Raw genomic sequence first — 15,866 nt, 5'->3', positions numbered from 1 at the left:
GAGAATGAACACGCCTAGGTAGAAAAACCTGAAAAGCCAGGATTGGCGAACACTAAAAACCCAGCATTTGTTAAAATCCACGGCAAAAAACACAAACAAACAAAAACAAAATACACACGCACAACAAAACACTCACACACACATACCCCTACTCCTCACCCCGAGCCAGCACCGTCGCCCTGCCGGCAGCCAGAGTATCCTCAGGTTCCAAGAGCACCGCGCACCGCCCACCTCGCTCCGCCCATCTTGTTCCGCCCCCTTCCCCGAAAGCCCCTCCGCAGAGCCGCGTGCACGTGTGTGGCGGATACCGCCCCCTCTGCTCTCTTGGCCAATGAGAAAAAGCTACGTGGCTCGCCACCGCCCGGTGGAGCGCCACGTGACTGCGTCTCCCCGCCCTCTCACCCCGCTGCTTCTAGGTTCTGGGAAGATGGCGAAGGTCTCAGAGCTTTACGATGTCACTTGGGAAGGTAACTTCGGGTGGGGACGGGTGCGGAAAGACTAAAAGCGCTGGGAAGCCGTTCAGGAGTACCCGCTGCCTTCGGAGAGCTGGATTCGCCGGTCTCTTTTTGGTACCAGAGCCCTCACTGGACGGGCCAAGCTGAGGTGGAAGCTGAGGCTGACCCCTTCCTTGGCCCGGGCGCGTACTCCGCGGCGTTTCCCGCGGTGTCTGCTCATCGGTTGACCTGCCCTCCTCCGCGCCAGTCCAGCGGCCCAGGGCCGCTTTTATTTATGAGGCGGGCGGGAAGGACTTGGGGCTGGGGTTGTCACACTCTAACCGTGGTTGCTGGGCGGTGCGGAAGAGGCGGAATAGGTGGTTACTGAAGCTTCTTTGGAGCCAAGAAACACAGGGCCTCTAAGGCCTTTTACTAAGTGCTATGTAAGGATTACAGCTCTGTGCAGAAAAGCTGTGTAGAAGATGCGTGAACAAATGTGATTCACATATGCCACTCTACGTTTAGTTTTCTCCTTAAACCTGGGTTTCCAGTTTCTTTTCCTTTTAGTCTAGTCTCTGTCCCACTCCATCTCAAAACACGTTTACACACACAACACAACTTCCTTCTTACTCCCTACTAGTAGATTTTTTTCTGAAGGGAAAAATAACTGATTAACTCTGGTCTACTTACGTGCTTACGTGTGATGGTCACTTTCCCCTCTCAGTTGATCGAGAGTGGGATATATTCTTTGAATCTGGGAACAGCCAAACGTTGGATCAATTCTGTGTGCTTAAGAAACTTGAGTTTCATTAAGGCGTGGAATTTGTGTAATTGGAATTCATATTTCTAGCATTTAGCATAATACAGGAGACTTCAGTAGCTAGTTTGTTCAACGAATGCCTTCTTGGGATGTTTTAATAATGACCTGAAAACGTGAAAGTTGTATTTTCTGTTTTATCGTGAATAAATGTATCAGGTATTATAAAGTTGTAAATCCATTACGAATAAAGCAACATTCCTTTGTACTTGAACTGAATTAAATGATTTGTTGGCTTTGTGGCCTCTAGCATGTTGTGAATCTCAGTATTTATACCTGAATTGAGAGATTCCGTTATATTAAACAACAGTGTTGATTTCTTAGTGCAAAATATTGGATCTATCAACACACAGTCCATACTTCCAAGGAATTCACAATCTAATGGAGAAAACAAACCTATAAACACACAGTTTTAAAAGGCTTGTGTCAGGGTATCTTCCGTAAGCTGGATGGTAGATAAATGGCTGTTATTTTTAATGCTTTTAAAAAACTTTTAAATATTACATAATTTTTAGAAACTGCTGTTATGAAGGTATGTTCATTATAGCTTTCCTAGATGATGGTAGCATATATAAAATCCTGAGGGGCGAGTAGCTGTATACTACCAACAGACAAGGTGATTTAACTGAGTGACTTGGGCCTTACCCTGTGGTCATTCTAAAGAGGATTGATGTAATTAATTTGGTATAAATAATTACTACACAAATTTGTAGGAATAAAAGAGAAACATTTTAAAGTGTTTCGTAAACTGTTAAGTACTATATAAAAGGAAGTGTTATTATTAGCTAGTACTAATATGATTATGTCCCTCCTCTATGATCTGGTCATTGCCCATGTCTCCAGCTTTATGTTGAGCCATTCTCCCTCTCACTCTGTGAGCTGCCTATGCTGGCCTTTGTTGAATACCCTAAATTGCTATGCTGCTTCTTAAAGCTGGCAAATGCTAGTCCTTCCACTGGCAGTGTTATTCCCTCACTCTTGCCCCCATTAAGCTTTATCATTTATCAGTTCCCCACAAAGCTCACCTAGTACAAAAAAGCTTTAGTTGAACACTCTACTACCCACTTCCCTTTCCTCATCCCCACCAAAATTGAAAAAAGAAAAAACCCAAACAACAAAATCAAGCAACAAAACACACCTGTAATCCTTCGATTATATATTCTGTTCTCATACTATTGAAGCACTTACCCACTTGTGTTTTGTTTTAAAATTTTGTCTCTTCTAAGATGAAAGGGACTAGGCCTGTTTCTTCACTGTCACTTCCCTAGAGCCTGACACATGGGGACGGAGCTCAGTAATTATTTGTTGACTAAATGAATTGTTAATGGGATTAATAATAAACACTAACACATTGTCAGAAAAGATTATAAACCATTTTTCTAGCGTTGAAATAATTTCTTTAGTATCTTAGATAAAGGTTTCAGTATCTTAGATGAAATTAGGCAACTTCCTTAAGTAATAGGATACAGTGTGCTCACTAGTAAAGTGAAGGTTTAGACCTTTCCAGAATTTAAAATTCTAATTTAAGGGACTTTTAAAAGAGTATTCTAGATTTTTATTTCAGAGACTTATGATAACAAATTTTTAGGATGAAGGGTGATGGGAAGATTCTCAGGGATAGTGTTTTCAGATTTTTTGAGGGCGTGTGTGTCAGAGGTGTGTCCTTAGGAATTCCACTGAACAGGGTCGTGAATTGGTTAGTTCAGAGTGCTATAATTCTTGTGATAGGAAAATTTATCATTTGTTTATAAAAGACCTATGTAGTAAGTTTAACACTTCCACATCTGTGTTAGACTCTACTAATAGACTATTTGGTTTGTTTCTTCAGCCAATTGAGAGTGATTGATACTTATTACGTAGGGAAGTTATTAGACATTTGGAGGTGGGAAAGAGAATTTAGACTTGTAAGGAGAGTATATTCAAGTTTCTTGAGAATATGATATTTGGGCAGGAGATGGATAGGATGCCTAAAACAATGCCAGGCATATAATGGGCATTAAATGAGTATTTGTTGAAGACAAAAAATGTATGAGAAATATTTGAGAGCAATTTAGTTGTTTATGTTCACTGCCCCTACTTCCTCTCTTTTTATTCGGACCTTCAACTTCAATTTGGTTTCCATGCCCTACCACTCCACTAAGATCTCTAGGAGACCTAATAATAACATATATTTTGTATACTTCTACTACTTTTGCTATTGTAGATCACTCCTCTGTGGAAAACTCTTTCTTTCTTTCTTAATGACATTCTTATTTTCTCCTTTCTTTTTGGGCCTTTCCTTTGTTGAGTTCTCTACATCCGTTTGCTCATTTTTTGGTGTTTCAGTGTTTCTTAGTCATCGTCTTAATCTGTTATTGGTGGTTTTTACGTTTGAGATCAATAGACTTTAAATTGATGCAAGCATAAGTGTCATATGGTCTGATGAAATCGTGCAAAATTTAGTGCATGTGTAAACACTTATTTCTGGGAATAGATGGTTCAAAGTTCTCATTAGCTTTGAAGATACCTAAAATAGATTAAATGACGTCTGATCTGTGGGCAATCTTATCCACATCCAATTTTAGCTATCCATTAGCCGATATAGTAAATAACACATTAAACATGTATTTGAGTACTTTGCACCAGGCACTGTTGTAGTTCTTGAGGGTATAGTGCTAAGTAGGACAGGCAAGGCCCCAGATTTCAAGGGACATACCCTGAAATTTCACTTGTAAACTGAAGATCCGTATTTCCAGTGTTCTACAGAGCACATGTAATGGATGTTTCACAATTAATAAAACTCAAAACTGAACTCATCATCTTCCTTTTGCTTTCTGCCTCCAGCATCACTGCTGTCACCACTTATTCTTTTCTGCATTTTCCCTGGAAAAGTAGATAGCACTGTGTACCTCCCCTCATTCATAAAACAACTTCTGCTCACCTTTTAAGATACAGATCTATGAGACTTCAAAGCCTGGAAAGTACAGATATGTATGGGAATGAAGTATATGCTTTGCAAACGTCACTTATGAAAGGTAAAACTAGAAAGGTAGGTTGGTGTCTTGAATGGTAGACTAAGGAGTTCAGAATTCTTTTGTATATAGATGGGAGGCAAGGTCCTAAATTCAAAAGAAAAAATCAATGGCTCCTTTCATTAAACTTTTGCATGTTGATATAGAACAGGGCCTTTTCTTTGGTAGAGATCTGCTGATTGAAATTCCTTCTTATGTTTAATAAACCATGTTTGGTTTTGCTTTAATGTGGAGCAGGCACATAAAGTCCCTAATATAGAAGCTTCAGTGCACAAATCTTTTAGATTTTGTTGTTTTCTCATAATATTTTAAATTAAGTCTCCATATTTAATATTACAGCAGTTTTTCAGAACTATTTATTTTTATGAAGTCTTGTCAAAGCATCCAACTTTGTTTTTTAGAAACAGTCTCTTTTCGCACTTAAGTTTTCTTTGGCTTATAATATTTCATTATACTATATAATTACATTAAATTTAACTGGCATGAACTGGTTTGGATACAGGTAGCTAAATTTTTAAAATGTAATAACTGTTGGAAACAGTTAACCAAGAGCTAGGTGATATGACTTATTAGCGAAGAGCTTCTAAAATCTTGGTGGCCACGATTATTAAGTTTTGCAGAAAGCGATTCTTTGAGTTGATTCTAACCGGAAAATGATTAAGAGAATTTTTACTGAACCTCATTAATCTCTCCATCATATTTTAATTACTTGTTTACATTCTTTACACACAGAGATCTTCTCAGTCCTTCCGTTGACCAGCCATAGTGGTGAGAATCAAAAAACAAGCTCTCAGTAAATGCTCGTTTGTTCAGTGGGTGAATGCTAGGACATGAAGCTTGTTTTTGAAGTTTGATCCACTAGTGTATGTAGTAACGGTAATAATAATGAAAATAATATATGAAACATTTTGTGTATATTATCTCTTTTAATCCTCACACATATCTTATGAAATAGGCTTTATTTCCGGTTTATAGATAAGGAAGCAAGCGAGAGGTGAAATGACTTGTCTAATATCCCACAGCTAGTAAAAGGGAGTCCTGTGATTTGAGCTGCTCCTAAACACTTCTCCCCCACTGAGTTATTAACTAATTAAGTTCTTCCACCTAGGCTGTCATTCTGTTATTCCTGGAATATGCCAAATTAGTTTCTTTCTCCAGAATTTAGATTTGCTGTTTATGGTTGGCTCCTTCTCATTCCTCTCTTAGCTTGAAAATGACCTTCTTAGAAAACCTTCCCTGACCACCCTTTCCAAAAGCTCCTCCTTTCTCCCAGTCTCCTAAATTTTTCATATGGTCTTTTAGTTTTATTTGTGTAATTTCACTATCTGAAATTATGTGGATTTTCATCTTTTTACCTATTAGACTCTAAGCATTATGAGTATATAGGATATCTTTTTCTTTCTTTCTTTATCCTCAATGCCCAGATCAGGCCTGACACGTAGTAGGCATTTAGTAAATATTAGTTGAATGAAGAAGAACAATATTTACTCCAAGAAGTAAGTGTTAGTTGAATAATGAAGTAAAGTTCCAGTCATACACTATACTGCCTCAAAGAAGGTAGAAATTGTTGGGTATCTTAAGAATTTAAATTGTAATGAAGTAAATCTTTAGAAATATCTGGTAGTAATTTACAGATTGAATTCGGGTGGAGAGATCAGTTTGGAAGCTATCCTAGCAGTTTTAGCATGGGGTGGTGAAAGCCTGGGCATGGATAATAGCAGTGGAAATAGAGTAGAAGATGTAAATCTTAGAAATACTTCAAAAGAGTCCACAGGACTTAGATAACCAAAGTAGGAGTCAGAAACAGCATTCAAAAGTGGAATGTCAGGTAGTATTAACAGAAGGTGGAATTAACAGAAATGTGAACATTGGGAAGGGAAGCCATATTTTTAGGAATTGAAGATGACTTGATTTTTGGATGCTGTGATTTTGAGGTAATGAACTATCAAAGGTGAAAACGTGTTTTCTTCAAGACAGTTTTATTTTGTGAATAGCTTTTAGATAAATGTATTTAAGGCATTTCTAAAAATAGTGTGTGACTAATAGTGCAACAAATGTATGTATTATAGCAGCACTCAAGAGTGTGGCAGGGTCAGCTAAGTAAGATATATAGCTTAAGGTGTTTATAGGTAAAATGTTGCTTGTTTTGTGAAAGTTATATTTTCATACACAAACAGTGTTTCTTGTTTTGTGTTCAGCTATTTTAATATGTTTATGACTGTGTATCAAACTGTTGTTTTTAGAAGTTATGCTTTAAAAAAGTGTTCTCTTTCCTCCAAGAGTGTTTTTCCACAATGAGAAATACCTTTTACAGATTAACTGGTACTCAATTAAGTATACATATACATGTATCTTTGAGTGTATGTATAAACTGAAACCAAAGTTTCTTTTACAAACTATTCTTGTGAGTATTGCATTCTGTTCATTTTGTTTCATTCTCCCCCGCACCCCCTCCCCTACCAATATATTCTGGAAGAAATCCACTAAATTGATTTTATACCTTATTAATGGATTGTAATACACAGTTTGTAAATACTTCTGGACCTCTGTGTGCATTAAAATAACGCTTTCCTTTTTCAAATCAGATTGCCTTTTCTTTTAGAATAGCTGTTCCCAACAGCCTGCAGCCAATCTGACTAGATACTTTTATGGGACTATGAATAATTTAGAATTTATTATCCTATAGTTATCAACCTTTTAAAAGAATATACTGGTTTATGTAAACGAATCTGTAAGTGGTATTTCTGAATATATAACAAAATGAAGTGGAAAAGATACAAGATTGGCGGAAGTAGTTTTGGACTAAAGAAGTCAGCAGAATTAAGTAGCAGACATATTTTTCCATCTTTCAGAGGCCACCTCACTGCAGTGGCACCTCATGCAAGTTGTCATGGAAGGAATAAACAGAACAATCATAGCCACTCTTAACCTTTGACCTTTAGCTCATCCCACAGGGTTGCACAGTAGTTGATAACATGTACAAGCAAGCAGTGAGCAGCTTACTTACATAGTATGTAATAAAATGACCTTGGCTTTGAGGAGCGGTCCTTTTGCCGGAGGGTGAAAGGGTAAAATGAAAATTTTAAGCCACCTTTGAGGAAAGAGTGAGGGAAGAGCCTTTATTTCTTGTGAGAGACTGAAAGAGTTATCAGATTTTTTTTTTTTTTTTGATAAAGATGACTAGAATTTTTGTAGGACTTACTTCACATTTTATAAAATGCTTTACACGAATTTTCTAACATTTGGTTTCCTAAACTCAAAGGCCAAGCAGATGAGGAAAATACATGTAGTTGGGTGAAAGACAGTAGTGATGCCTATGAAGAACTGGTAAGTGTATATATACCCTTATCTAAGGGTAATCAAAATCAACTTAAAAACAAAAATATCCAAACTGTTGTACTAACCAAGCAACTTTATATATGTATATTTTATGTAATCTTAACTGCTCATCCCTGAGCTAAAGGTAATACTATCTATTCATTGTTATTGGAAACTAAGTACAGATTCGGTAAGTTATGTAAGGTCGTGTAAAAGATGGAGTTTAGATTCCAACCAAGTGTATCTAGTCCATGTTCTTTCCAGTAGGCTCTGCGTCCTCCATGACCGGTGATATGGTTTGGCTCTGTGTCCCCACCCAAATCTCATCTTGTAGCACCCATAATTCCCATGTGTTGTGGAGGAGACCCACTGTGAGATGATTGAATCATGGGGACAGGTCTTTCCCATGCTGTTCTCATTATAGTGAACGGGTCTCACAAGAACTGATGGTTTTAGAAACGGGAGTTTCTCTACACAAGCTCTCTTTCTTTGCCTGCTGCCTTCCACATAGGATATGACTTTTTCCTTCTTGCCTTCCGCCATCATTGTGAGACCTCCCCAGCCACATGGAACAGCAAGTCCAGTTAAACTTCTTTCTTTTGTAAATTGCCCAGTCTCAGGTATGTCTTTATCGGCAATGTGAAAACGGACTAATACAACCGGTTTCTTTTCTTTGAACTGTTTACTCCTTTCCAGTTTATCTTCTGGGGCTTTTTGTTTTTGCTTTTGTTTCAAATTTATTTATTTTTTAAATTGACATATAAAATATAAAATTCTAGTTTTTTTGTTTGTTTGTTTTTGCGTCAGAATGATTTTCCTGTCAGACAGCTATGATTGTGTTGCTTTTCTTTTGCTCAGTATTTTTTAGTTGTTCTGTACCTTTAAAAACAAACTTAGAAGTTCTTTAGTATAAAATAAAAGTCTTCCAAGAAACTCACTCACCTTACTTCTTGTACACTCATTTCCCGATCCTAGTGTGTTTATTTAATTCTGAACTACCAGTAGTTCTTTCTGACTTTGTTATTTGCCTGTTGTCATTTTTCAACTTTTAAGAGACAGGGGTCTTGCTCTATTGCTCAGAATGGAGTGCAGTGGTGCAATCACAGCTCACTGCAGTCTCAACCTCCAGGCTCAAGTGATCCTCTCACATCTGTCTCCTGAGTAGCTGGGACCACAGGCAGGTGCCATCATGCCTCTTTTTTTTTTGTTTTTGTTTTTGAAACAAAGTCTTGCTTTGTGGCTCAAGCTGGAGTGCAGCGATCTCGGCCCATGCAATCTCCACCTCCTGGGTTCAAGCTATTCTGCCTCAGCCTCCTGAGTAGCTGGGATTACAGGTGCGTGCCACCACAGCCGGCTAATTTTAATATATTTAGTAGAGACAAGGTTTTGCCATGTTGGCCAGGCTGGTCTTGAACTCCTGGATCAAGTGATTCTTCTGCCTTGGGCTCCGAAAGTCCTGGCATTACTGGCATAAGCCACCATGCCTGGCCCATTCATCACTTCTTTTTTTTTTTTTTTTTTTTTGAGGCGGAGTCTCGCTCTCTGCCCCCGGCTGGAGTGCAGTAGCCAGATCTCAGCTCACTGCAAGCTCCGCCTCCCGGGTTCACGCCATTCTCCTGCCTCAGCCTCCCGAGTAGCTGGGACTACAGGCGCCCGCCACCTCGCCCGGCTAGTTTTTTGTATTTTTTAGTAGAGACGGGGTTTCACCATGTTAGCCAGGATGGTCTCGATTTCCTGACCTCGTGATCTGCCCGCCTCAGCCTCCCAAAGTGCTGGGATTACAGGCTTGAGCCACCGTGCCCGGCCTCATCACTTCTAAAGATAGTCGTAATACCAGTTGTAATGCTGTTTCAGCCTTCTAAAGGATCTGTTGCCTTTGTTCAGTTAATTTTCTACTTTATCAAATTTGAGCTACCACAGACTTCTACATGATTGTGAGTTTATTTTCCTTACCTAAAAAGTTGATTTTGTCTTGTCTGGTTTTTGACATCTATCTGGTGTGTATGCGTGTGTCTGGGTACATATACACTTAAATGTCATGTTATTTTTTTCAGAAATGCGAGATAAAATGAGAAAATGGAGAGAAGAAAACTCACGAAATAGTGAGCAAATTGTGGAAGTTGGAGAAGAATTAATTAATGAATATGCTTCTAAGCTGGGAGATGATAGTAAGTTCTTTTATTACATTCAGGCTCAGTACATGTCTCATTTATGGGCCTTTTTTTTTTTAACGGTTCTTTAATTTATGATTTTTCTACTTGTCATGTTAATCTTCTTTGTGACTTTTCGTCCCAAGACTTTTAATGATAGTTTATTTTGAGAAGGATTTATAATTGCTTGGTAGTAGTAAGCTATCAAATAGGCATTTTGTTTTAAAGCTCAAAGGTCTGCCAAATGTCTGGCCAAAATGTATTGTCTAAGGACTCTTGTAGAACAGTAAAAGTATTAAATAATTGGAGATTTTAACCTTATATTAACATATTTTACACTGCTGAAACATGTAAGAACGCATTCTTTCCTTAGTTTCAGAGATAATACAATAAATCAATTTTCAGTTATAAGTAATATTTTCTAGAAATATTAGAAACTAGAATTCATTACTTTCCATTTGTTTTATTTTTTAATATTAAATTTAGTTTTTTTCCTGCTCTGTATGTTTCTAGTTTGGATCATATATGAACAGGTGATGATTGCAGCACTAGACTATGGTCGGGATGACTTGGCATTGGTAGGTATTTAAATGAAGTATATATTTAATTTGCTTCATGAATTGTATACCGTAGTTAAGACTTAATGTATGGCTTATATGGAATGCTTTCTATAGCTGGTTTTGAGTGCTACTCTGAAGAGTAAGTGGAACCAACTGGATATTTTAGGACAAAGTATCTTAAATATTTTTATTAGTCCTGAGAAGTAGCTGTTCAGTATCCTAGTTTTACTGAAAAGATTTAGTTACTGAAATTTATCTCCTTATTAGGTAACTTATCCTATTTTATAGAGTTTAAAGTAAGAAAGTTTAAAACAATTTTATCTTTTGTGTAAAATATGAATGACATTCATAGAATGTGACATTCATAGAATGTAACGTTCAGTACTGTTACACAATATTATAAACATATCTGACATAAGAAAATCCTGATGTATAGAACATAATTTAAAATACTAATAATGTTTGGCCAGGTGAGGTGGCTCACGCCTGTAATCCCAGCACTTTGGGAGGCTGAGGCAGGCGGACCACCTGAGGTCAGGAGTTCAAGACCAGCCTGACCAATGTGGTGAAACCCCATCTCTACTAAAAATACAAAAAATTAGCTAGGTGTGGTGGAACGTGCCTCTAGTCCCAGCTACTCTGGGGGCTGAGGCAGGAGAATCGCTTGAACCTGGAAGGCAGAGATTGCAGTGAGCTGAGATTGTGCCACTGCACTCCAGCCTGGGCAACAGAGCAAGACTCCGTCTCAAAACAAACAAACCTAATACTGTTTTTAAAATAACACTGTAATGATAGCTGTGTTTTTGGACTTGTGCTAGGAATGAAGCTAAATGCTTTACATCATGCTTTTATTGAGCCTTCATAATTATTTATTGATTTGATTTGTGTTTCATGTTATTATTATATTTATTTTATAAATCAGAAAGCAGAGGTGTCTGTTCTGTTGTTCCTATCATCTTGAATTCTTAAGTACCACTTCATGCTGCCTCTGTATTTAAACTGAAAGAAAATATACAAAAACAAAAACTTGAAATACCTGAAAAAAATTCACATCTGAATTAGTATTATCCTTTTCAAGGTTGGGTTGGCTATACATGTAAATCTAGTGGAGCTGTTAGTGGTGAAAACATTCCACAAAACCTTTGTTGGATTACCTTCAGAACCTATGAGACAGTCTTTTGAATATTCACAGAGGTGGCAGTTTTATATCTTGAGAGAAGTTTTTATTTTTATTTTTTTGAAGTAGCCAAATATCACTTGATAAAGTAGGAAGTCAAATTAGATAACACTGTTGATTAATAAAGCAGTATATCCAGTTAAATAGTAACTGTTTAATGGTTAAGATTATACAGTTAGCTTGCTTGACTGACCAAGTAATATGATTTTGCTTGATATCAAAAAAATAAATGAACATATCTTCACTTTTGACTAACTTGAATATTTTTCTTACTGTGGCAAATTTCAGCCACAAACTTTGAAGCTATATTTCCAATTCATATTAAAACTTATTTTATTACCAGTTAATAGCTTCATCAGTAGTTAATGGCATTGTTTTGGTCACATATGCATTAATATGCTTCAGTGGACCATTTGTATAATCTTTAACATTTCTAGGACTTCCAAAACTTATAATCCTTCATATGTTGCAGAGAATGTAGTTACTCAGTAAATACTTGATTATTTATTTAGTCAAGTTGATGAGTCAGTTATGGATACTTGTTCAAAAAAATTGGTATTCCATTCGTTTAATGTCTGCATTTTCTGACCCCCAAATCAGGATATGTTGATTGAAAGGATGATTGATTGACTGGGTGCAGTGGCTCACGCCTGTAATCCTAGCACTTTAGGAGGCTACCGCAGGTGGCCACCGCAGGTGGATCACCTGAAGCCAGGAGTTCATGACCAGACTGGCCAACATGTTGAAACCCCGTCTCTACTAAAAATACAAAAATGAGCTGGACATGGTGGCAGGCGCCTGTAGTCCAAGCTACTTGGGAGGCCGAGGCAGGAGATTCACTTGAATCCGGGAGGTGGAGTTTGCAGTAAGCCAGGATCGTGCCACTGCACTCTAGCCTGGGTGACAGAGTGAGACTCCATCTCAAAAAAAAAAAAACAAACAAAAAGGTTGATGGATTACTATAAAATTTCAACAGGGCAAAATTAAACACTTAATGTTATTTGCTAGGAACTTGAGATGACTACTAAAAAACTTAGTTCTTACCAGGAGAGTGCTTATGCTGCAATTAGGAAGAAAACGCCAAGCACTGTTATCATTTAAGTAGGAGCCTGACACATAGAAGTAGTTTTTAAGGAGGAATAATATGATATTAGTACTTGAAGCGTTATTAGTGGTTCTCATAATCTGCTTATTTTCCTGGTTAAGAGCATGATCAGTTTCTAAACTGATTGTTGCCTTCACTGTAATGTCGTTGTTCTTCTTTCAATCCGTTGTTACTGATTAATTTCACTTCATGTTATTAGATGACACTAATGAAATTATTCAAGAAAACACATTGAAGACTATATAGGCCATTCATTATAGCCCATTTAGTATAAATAATGTAATTACTACTAAACTCTTATTTTTTTCAGTTTTGTCTTCAAGAGCTAAGAAGACAGTTCCCTGGCAGCCACAGAGTCAAGCGATTAACAGGCATGAGATTTGAAGCCATGGAAAGGTAACCAAATCTTGTCAACAGTTTAATAGGATCACTCCTATTAAAACTGGCAGGCATGGAGCTTGTTAATCATGGTGGTGTTAATTTTTTTTTTTATTTCAAACATTCTAGAGTGTGTGAAATACTGTCTCATTATGGCTTTAATTTACATTTTTTGATGACTAATGTCATTGAAAACTTTGTCATGTCTGCTTAGATATTCAAATAACTTCTTTTTGAAGTATCTTCTTTAGTCTTTACCCATTTAAAAAATTGGGTTGTTTCACCTTTTTTACTGCTGATTTGTGGGAGGTCTTTATATATTCTGGATAAAAACTTTGTCAGATATATGTGCTGTGAATGTTTCTCCCTATTCTCCTGCTTGAATATTTTATTTTCTAAATGGTGCCTTGTGAAGTAGAGAAGTTTTTAATTCCGATGAAGTTTAGTTTATCATGTATTTTTAATCGTTAGTGATTCTTTTGTCCTGTCCAATAATTGTTTTCTAATATCTCAACAATATTCGGTAGTGTTTTCTAGACAGTAGGAACAGTTAAATTATGATTATTTTTAGTTCATAAGAGTGCTTTCAGACTATTTTTCTTTTTGCCGTCTTTTAAAATTTTATTTTCAGTACTTCTGGATGATTGTGCTGTACAGTTCAACTGTGTCCTCATATTCTGCCTATTACGTCTATTACTAACAAAGGAGTATGGAAGTCTCCAACTTTAATAGTGGATTCATCTATTTCTCCTTGCAGTTCTATTAGTTTTTGCCTCACGTATTTTGATGTTCTGTTGTTCGTCACATAATATTAAGGGTTGTTGCATTTTTCTTGAGAATGAGCCCTTTATATTATGTAATGCCCCTCTTATATCCCTACTAATTTTCCTTGTTCTGAAGTCTGCTTTGTGTGAAATTAATATAGCTCCTGAGCTTTCTTTTGATTAGTGTTACAGCATATCTTTCTCCTTCCCTTTATTTTTATTCTGTTGTATCTTTATATTTTGAGGGTTTTGTGTAGACAGCATTTAGTTGGGTCATGTTTTTAAATCCACTTTGATAGTCTGTCTTTTCATTGGTATACTTAGACCATTTACATTTAAAGTGATTATTAATATAGTTGTTTCATTATCTGCCATATTCATAACTATTTTCTGTTGATCTTATTATTTTTTCTTTTATCATTTGTTTTCTGCCTTCTCTGATTTAATTGAGCCTTTATAGAATTACATATTTTCTCTCTCTCAGTATATCAGTTATATTTCTTTTTATATTTTTTAAATAGCTGTCTGAGAGATTGCAATGTGTATTTAGAACTATCCAAGTCCACTTTTGAGTAACACTATACTGATTCACAGTTTGTTGCTGTTACTATTTTGAGCAAACTTATCTGATCAATTAAGAATAAGAAAAAGATTTTATTTTACCTTTATTTATTCATTTTCTAATGATCTTTTTTTATATATTAGAAACTTCCAAAGGTTCTAACCAATATTATTTTCCTTTTCTCTGAAGAGCTGCTTTTAACATTTCTTGAAAGGCAGGTCTGCTGACAGCAAATTGCTTTAATTTTTATTTGTCTGGAGTATATTTCTCTGTCACATTTAATGGACAGTTTCTCAGGATACAGAATTCTAAGTTAGTTTTCCCTCAGAACACTTTAAATATTTCCCTTTACTCTTTTCTTGTTTGCATGGTTTCTGAAGAGAAGTCTGATACAGTTCTTATATTTGTACCTGTATAAGTAATGTGTTTTTTTCTTCTGGCATCTTTTAAGATTTTCTCTTTGTTTTTGATTTTCTGTAATTTGAATATTATATGTGTAGGTGTAGATTTTTTGGTATTCTGCTTGATGATCTTAGAGCTTACTGGATCTGTAGTTTTGTGTCTATCATAAGTTTGGGAAATTTTTCAAATGTTTTCTATATTTCTTTCTTCCTTTTTTCCTTCTAATATTCCATTACATATATGTTACATCTTTTGTAATCATACACACTTCTTGGATATTGTGTTCTATTATTTTTCTCTTTTTATTTCAGTTTTGAAAGTTTGTGTTGATAATTCTTCAGCCTACTGACTCTTTTGGGTTATGCCCAATCTACTGATAAGCCCAAGCCCAATCAAAGGCATTCATCATTTCTTTTGCATTGTTTTTGATTTCCAGTATTATCTTTTGATTCTTTTTTAGAGTTTGCATCTCTGTTTACATTACCCATCTGTTTTTGCATCTTGTTTACTTTTTGCATTAGAGTCGTGAAAATACATATCATTGTTTAAATTCCTAGTCTGTTTATGCCAATACTTCTACCATATCTACATCTGGTCTCCTGATGCTTGTTATGTCTCTTCATAGTTTGGCTATGTGTGGCTAGTTTTTACTTTTGTACTCTGGACAAATTGAATCAGTATTTTTTTAAGGGAAATTTTCTCTAAGTACTATATACACGATCTGCTTTACTTAACAAAATAAAACTGTAGTGAACGTTTACTGTTACATGAAGATGGAAGACTTTGGTAACAATTATAAATACATTTAAAGCAATTATAAATGCATTTAAATTAAAAGATTAAAGCCAGTTTAATTTTTTTCTGTATTTACTATTTATCAGTATATTTTTAAGGTAATAATTGTAGATGTTTCTTTTTTGTTTTAAATAGATATGATGATGCTGTACAACTATATGATAGGATTTTACAAGAAGATCCAACTAACACTGTAAGTTGGCAGATTGTCTTGAAAAAAATTTAAAGTTTAATTTAAAAGATAAAATTAATTAATTGAGAAAATAATAGAAAGATACATAAGGAACTAAGTTTTATATTTTTAATTTGTAATTGAAAGATTATTTTTAATTTTAAATAGTACGTCATGGGCCACATTTTATTTTAAATAGATTTAAGACTCTCCAATAAAAT

General features: G+C 35.9%; 1 protein-coding gene across 2 annotated transcripts in view; it reads left to right on the top strand.

The window, feature by feature from the left end:
• The first annotated feature begins 357 nt into the window (after positions 1-357).
• Positions 358-15,866, top strand: part of EMC2 (ER membrane protein complex subunit 2) — a 54,102-nt gene continuing 38,593 nt past the window's right edge. For both annotated transcript variants that reach the window (XM_017892953.1, XM_017892952.1), the window contains exons 1-5: positions 358-467; positions 9,635-9,748; positions 10,244-10,308; positions 12,883-12,968; positions 15,609-15,666. In XM_017892953.1, coding sequence (XP_017748442.1) covers positions 428-467; positions 9,635-9,748; positions 10,244-10,308; positions 12,883-12,968; positions 15,609-15,666 — 363 coding nt within the window. In that variant the 5' untranslated portion in view covers positions 358-427. The remainder of the gene's footprint in view (positions 468-9,634; positions 9,749-10,243; positions 10,309-12,882; positions 12,969-15,608; positions 15,667-15,866) is intronic.

The sequence above is a fragment of the Rhinopithecus bieti genome, unplaced genomic scaffold (assembly GCF_001698545.2).
Source record: "Rhinopithecus bieti isolate Rb0 unplaced genomic scaffold, ASM169854v2 scaffold_23780, whole genome shotgun sequence".
In the NCBI taxonomy this organism is placed as follows: Eukaryota; Metazoa; Chordata; class Mammalia; order Primates; family Cercopithecidae; genus Rhinopithecus; species Rhinopithecus bieti.
This window is presented reverse-complemented; position numbering and strand designations above follow the sequence as displayed.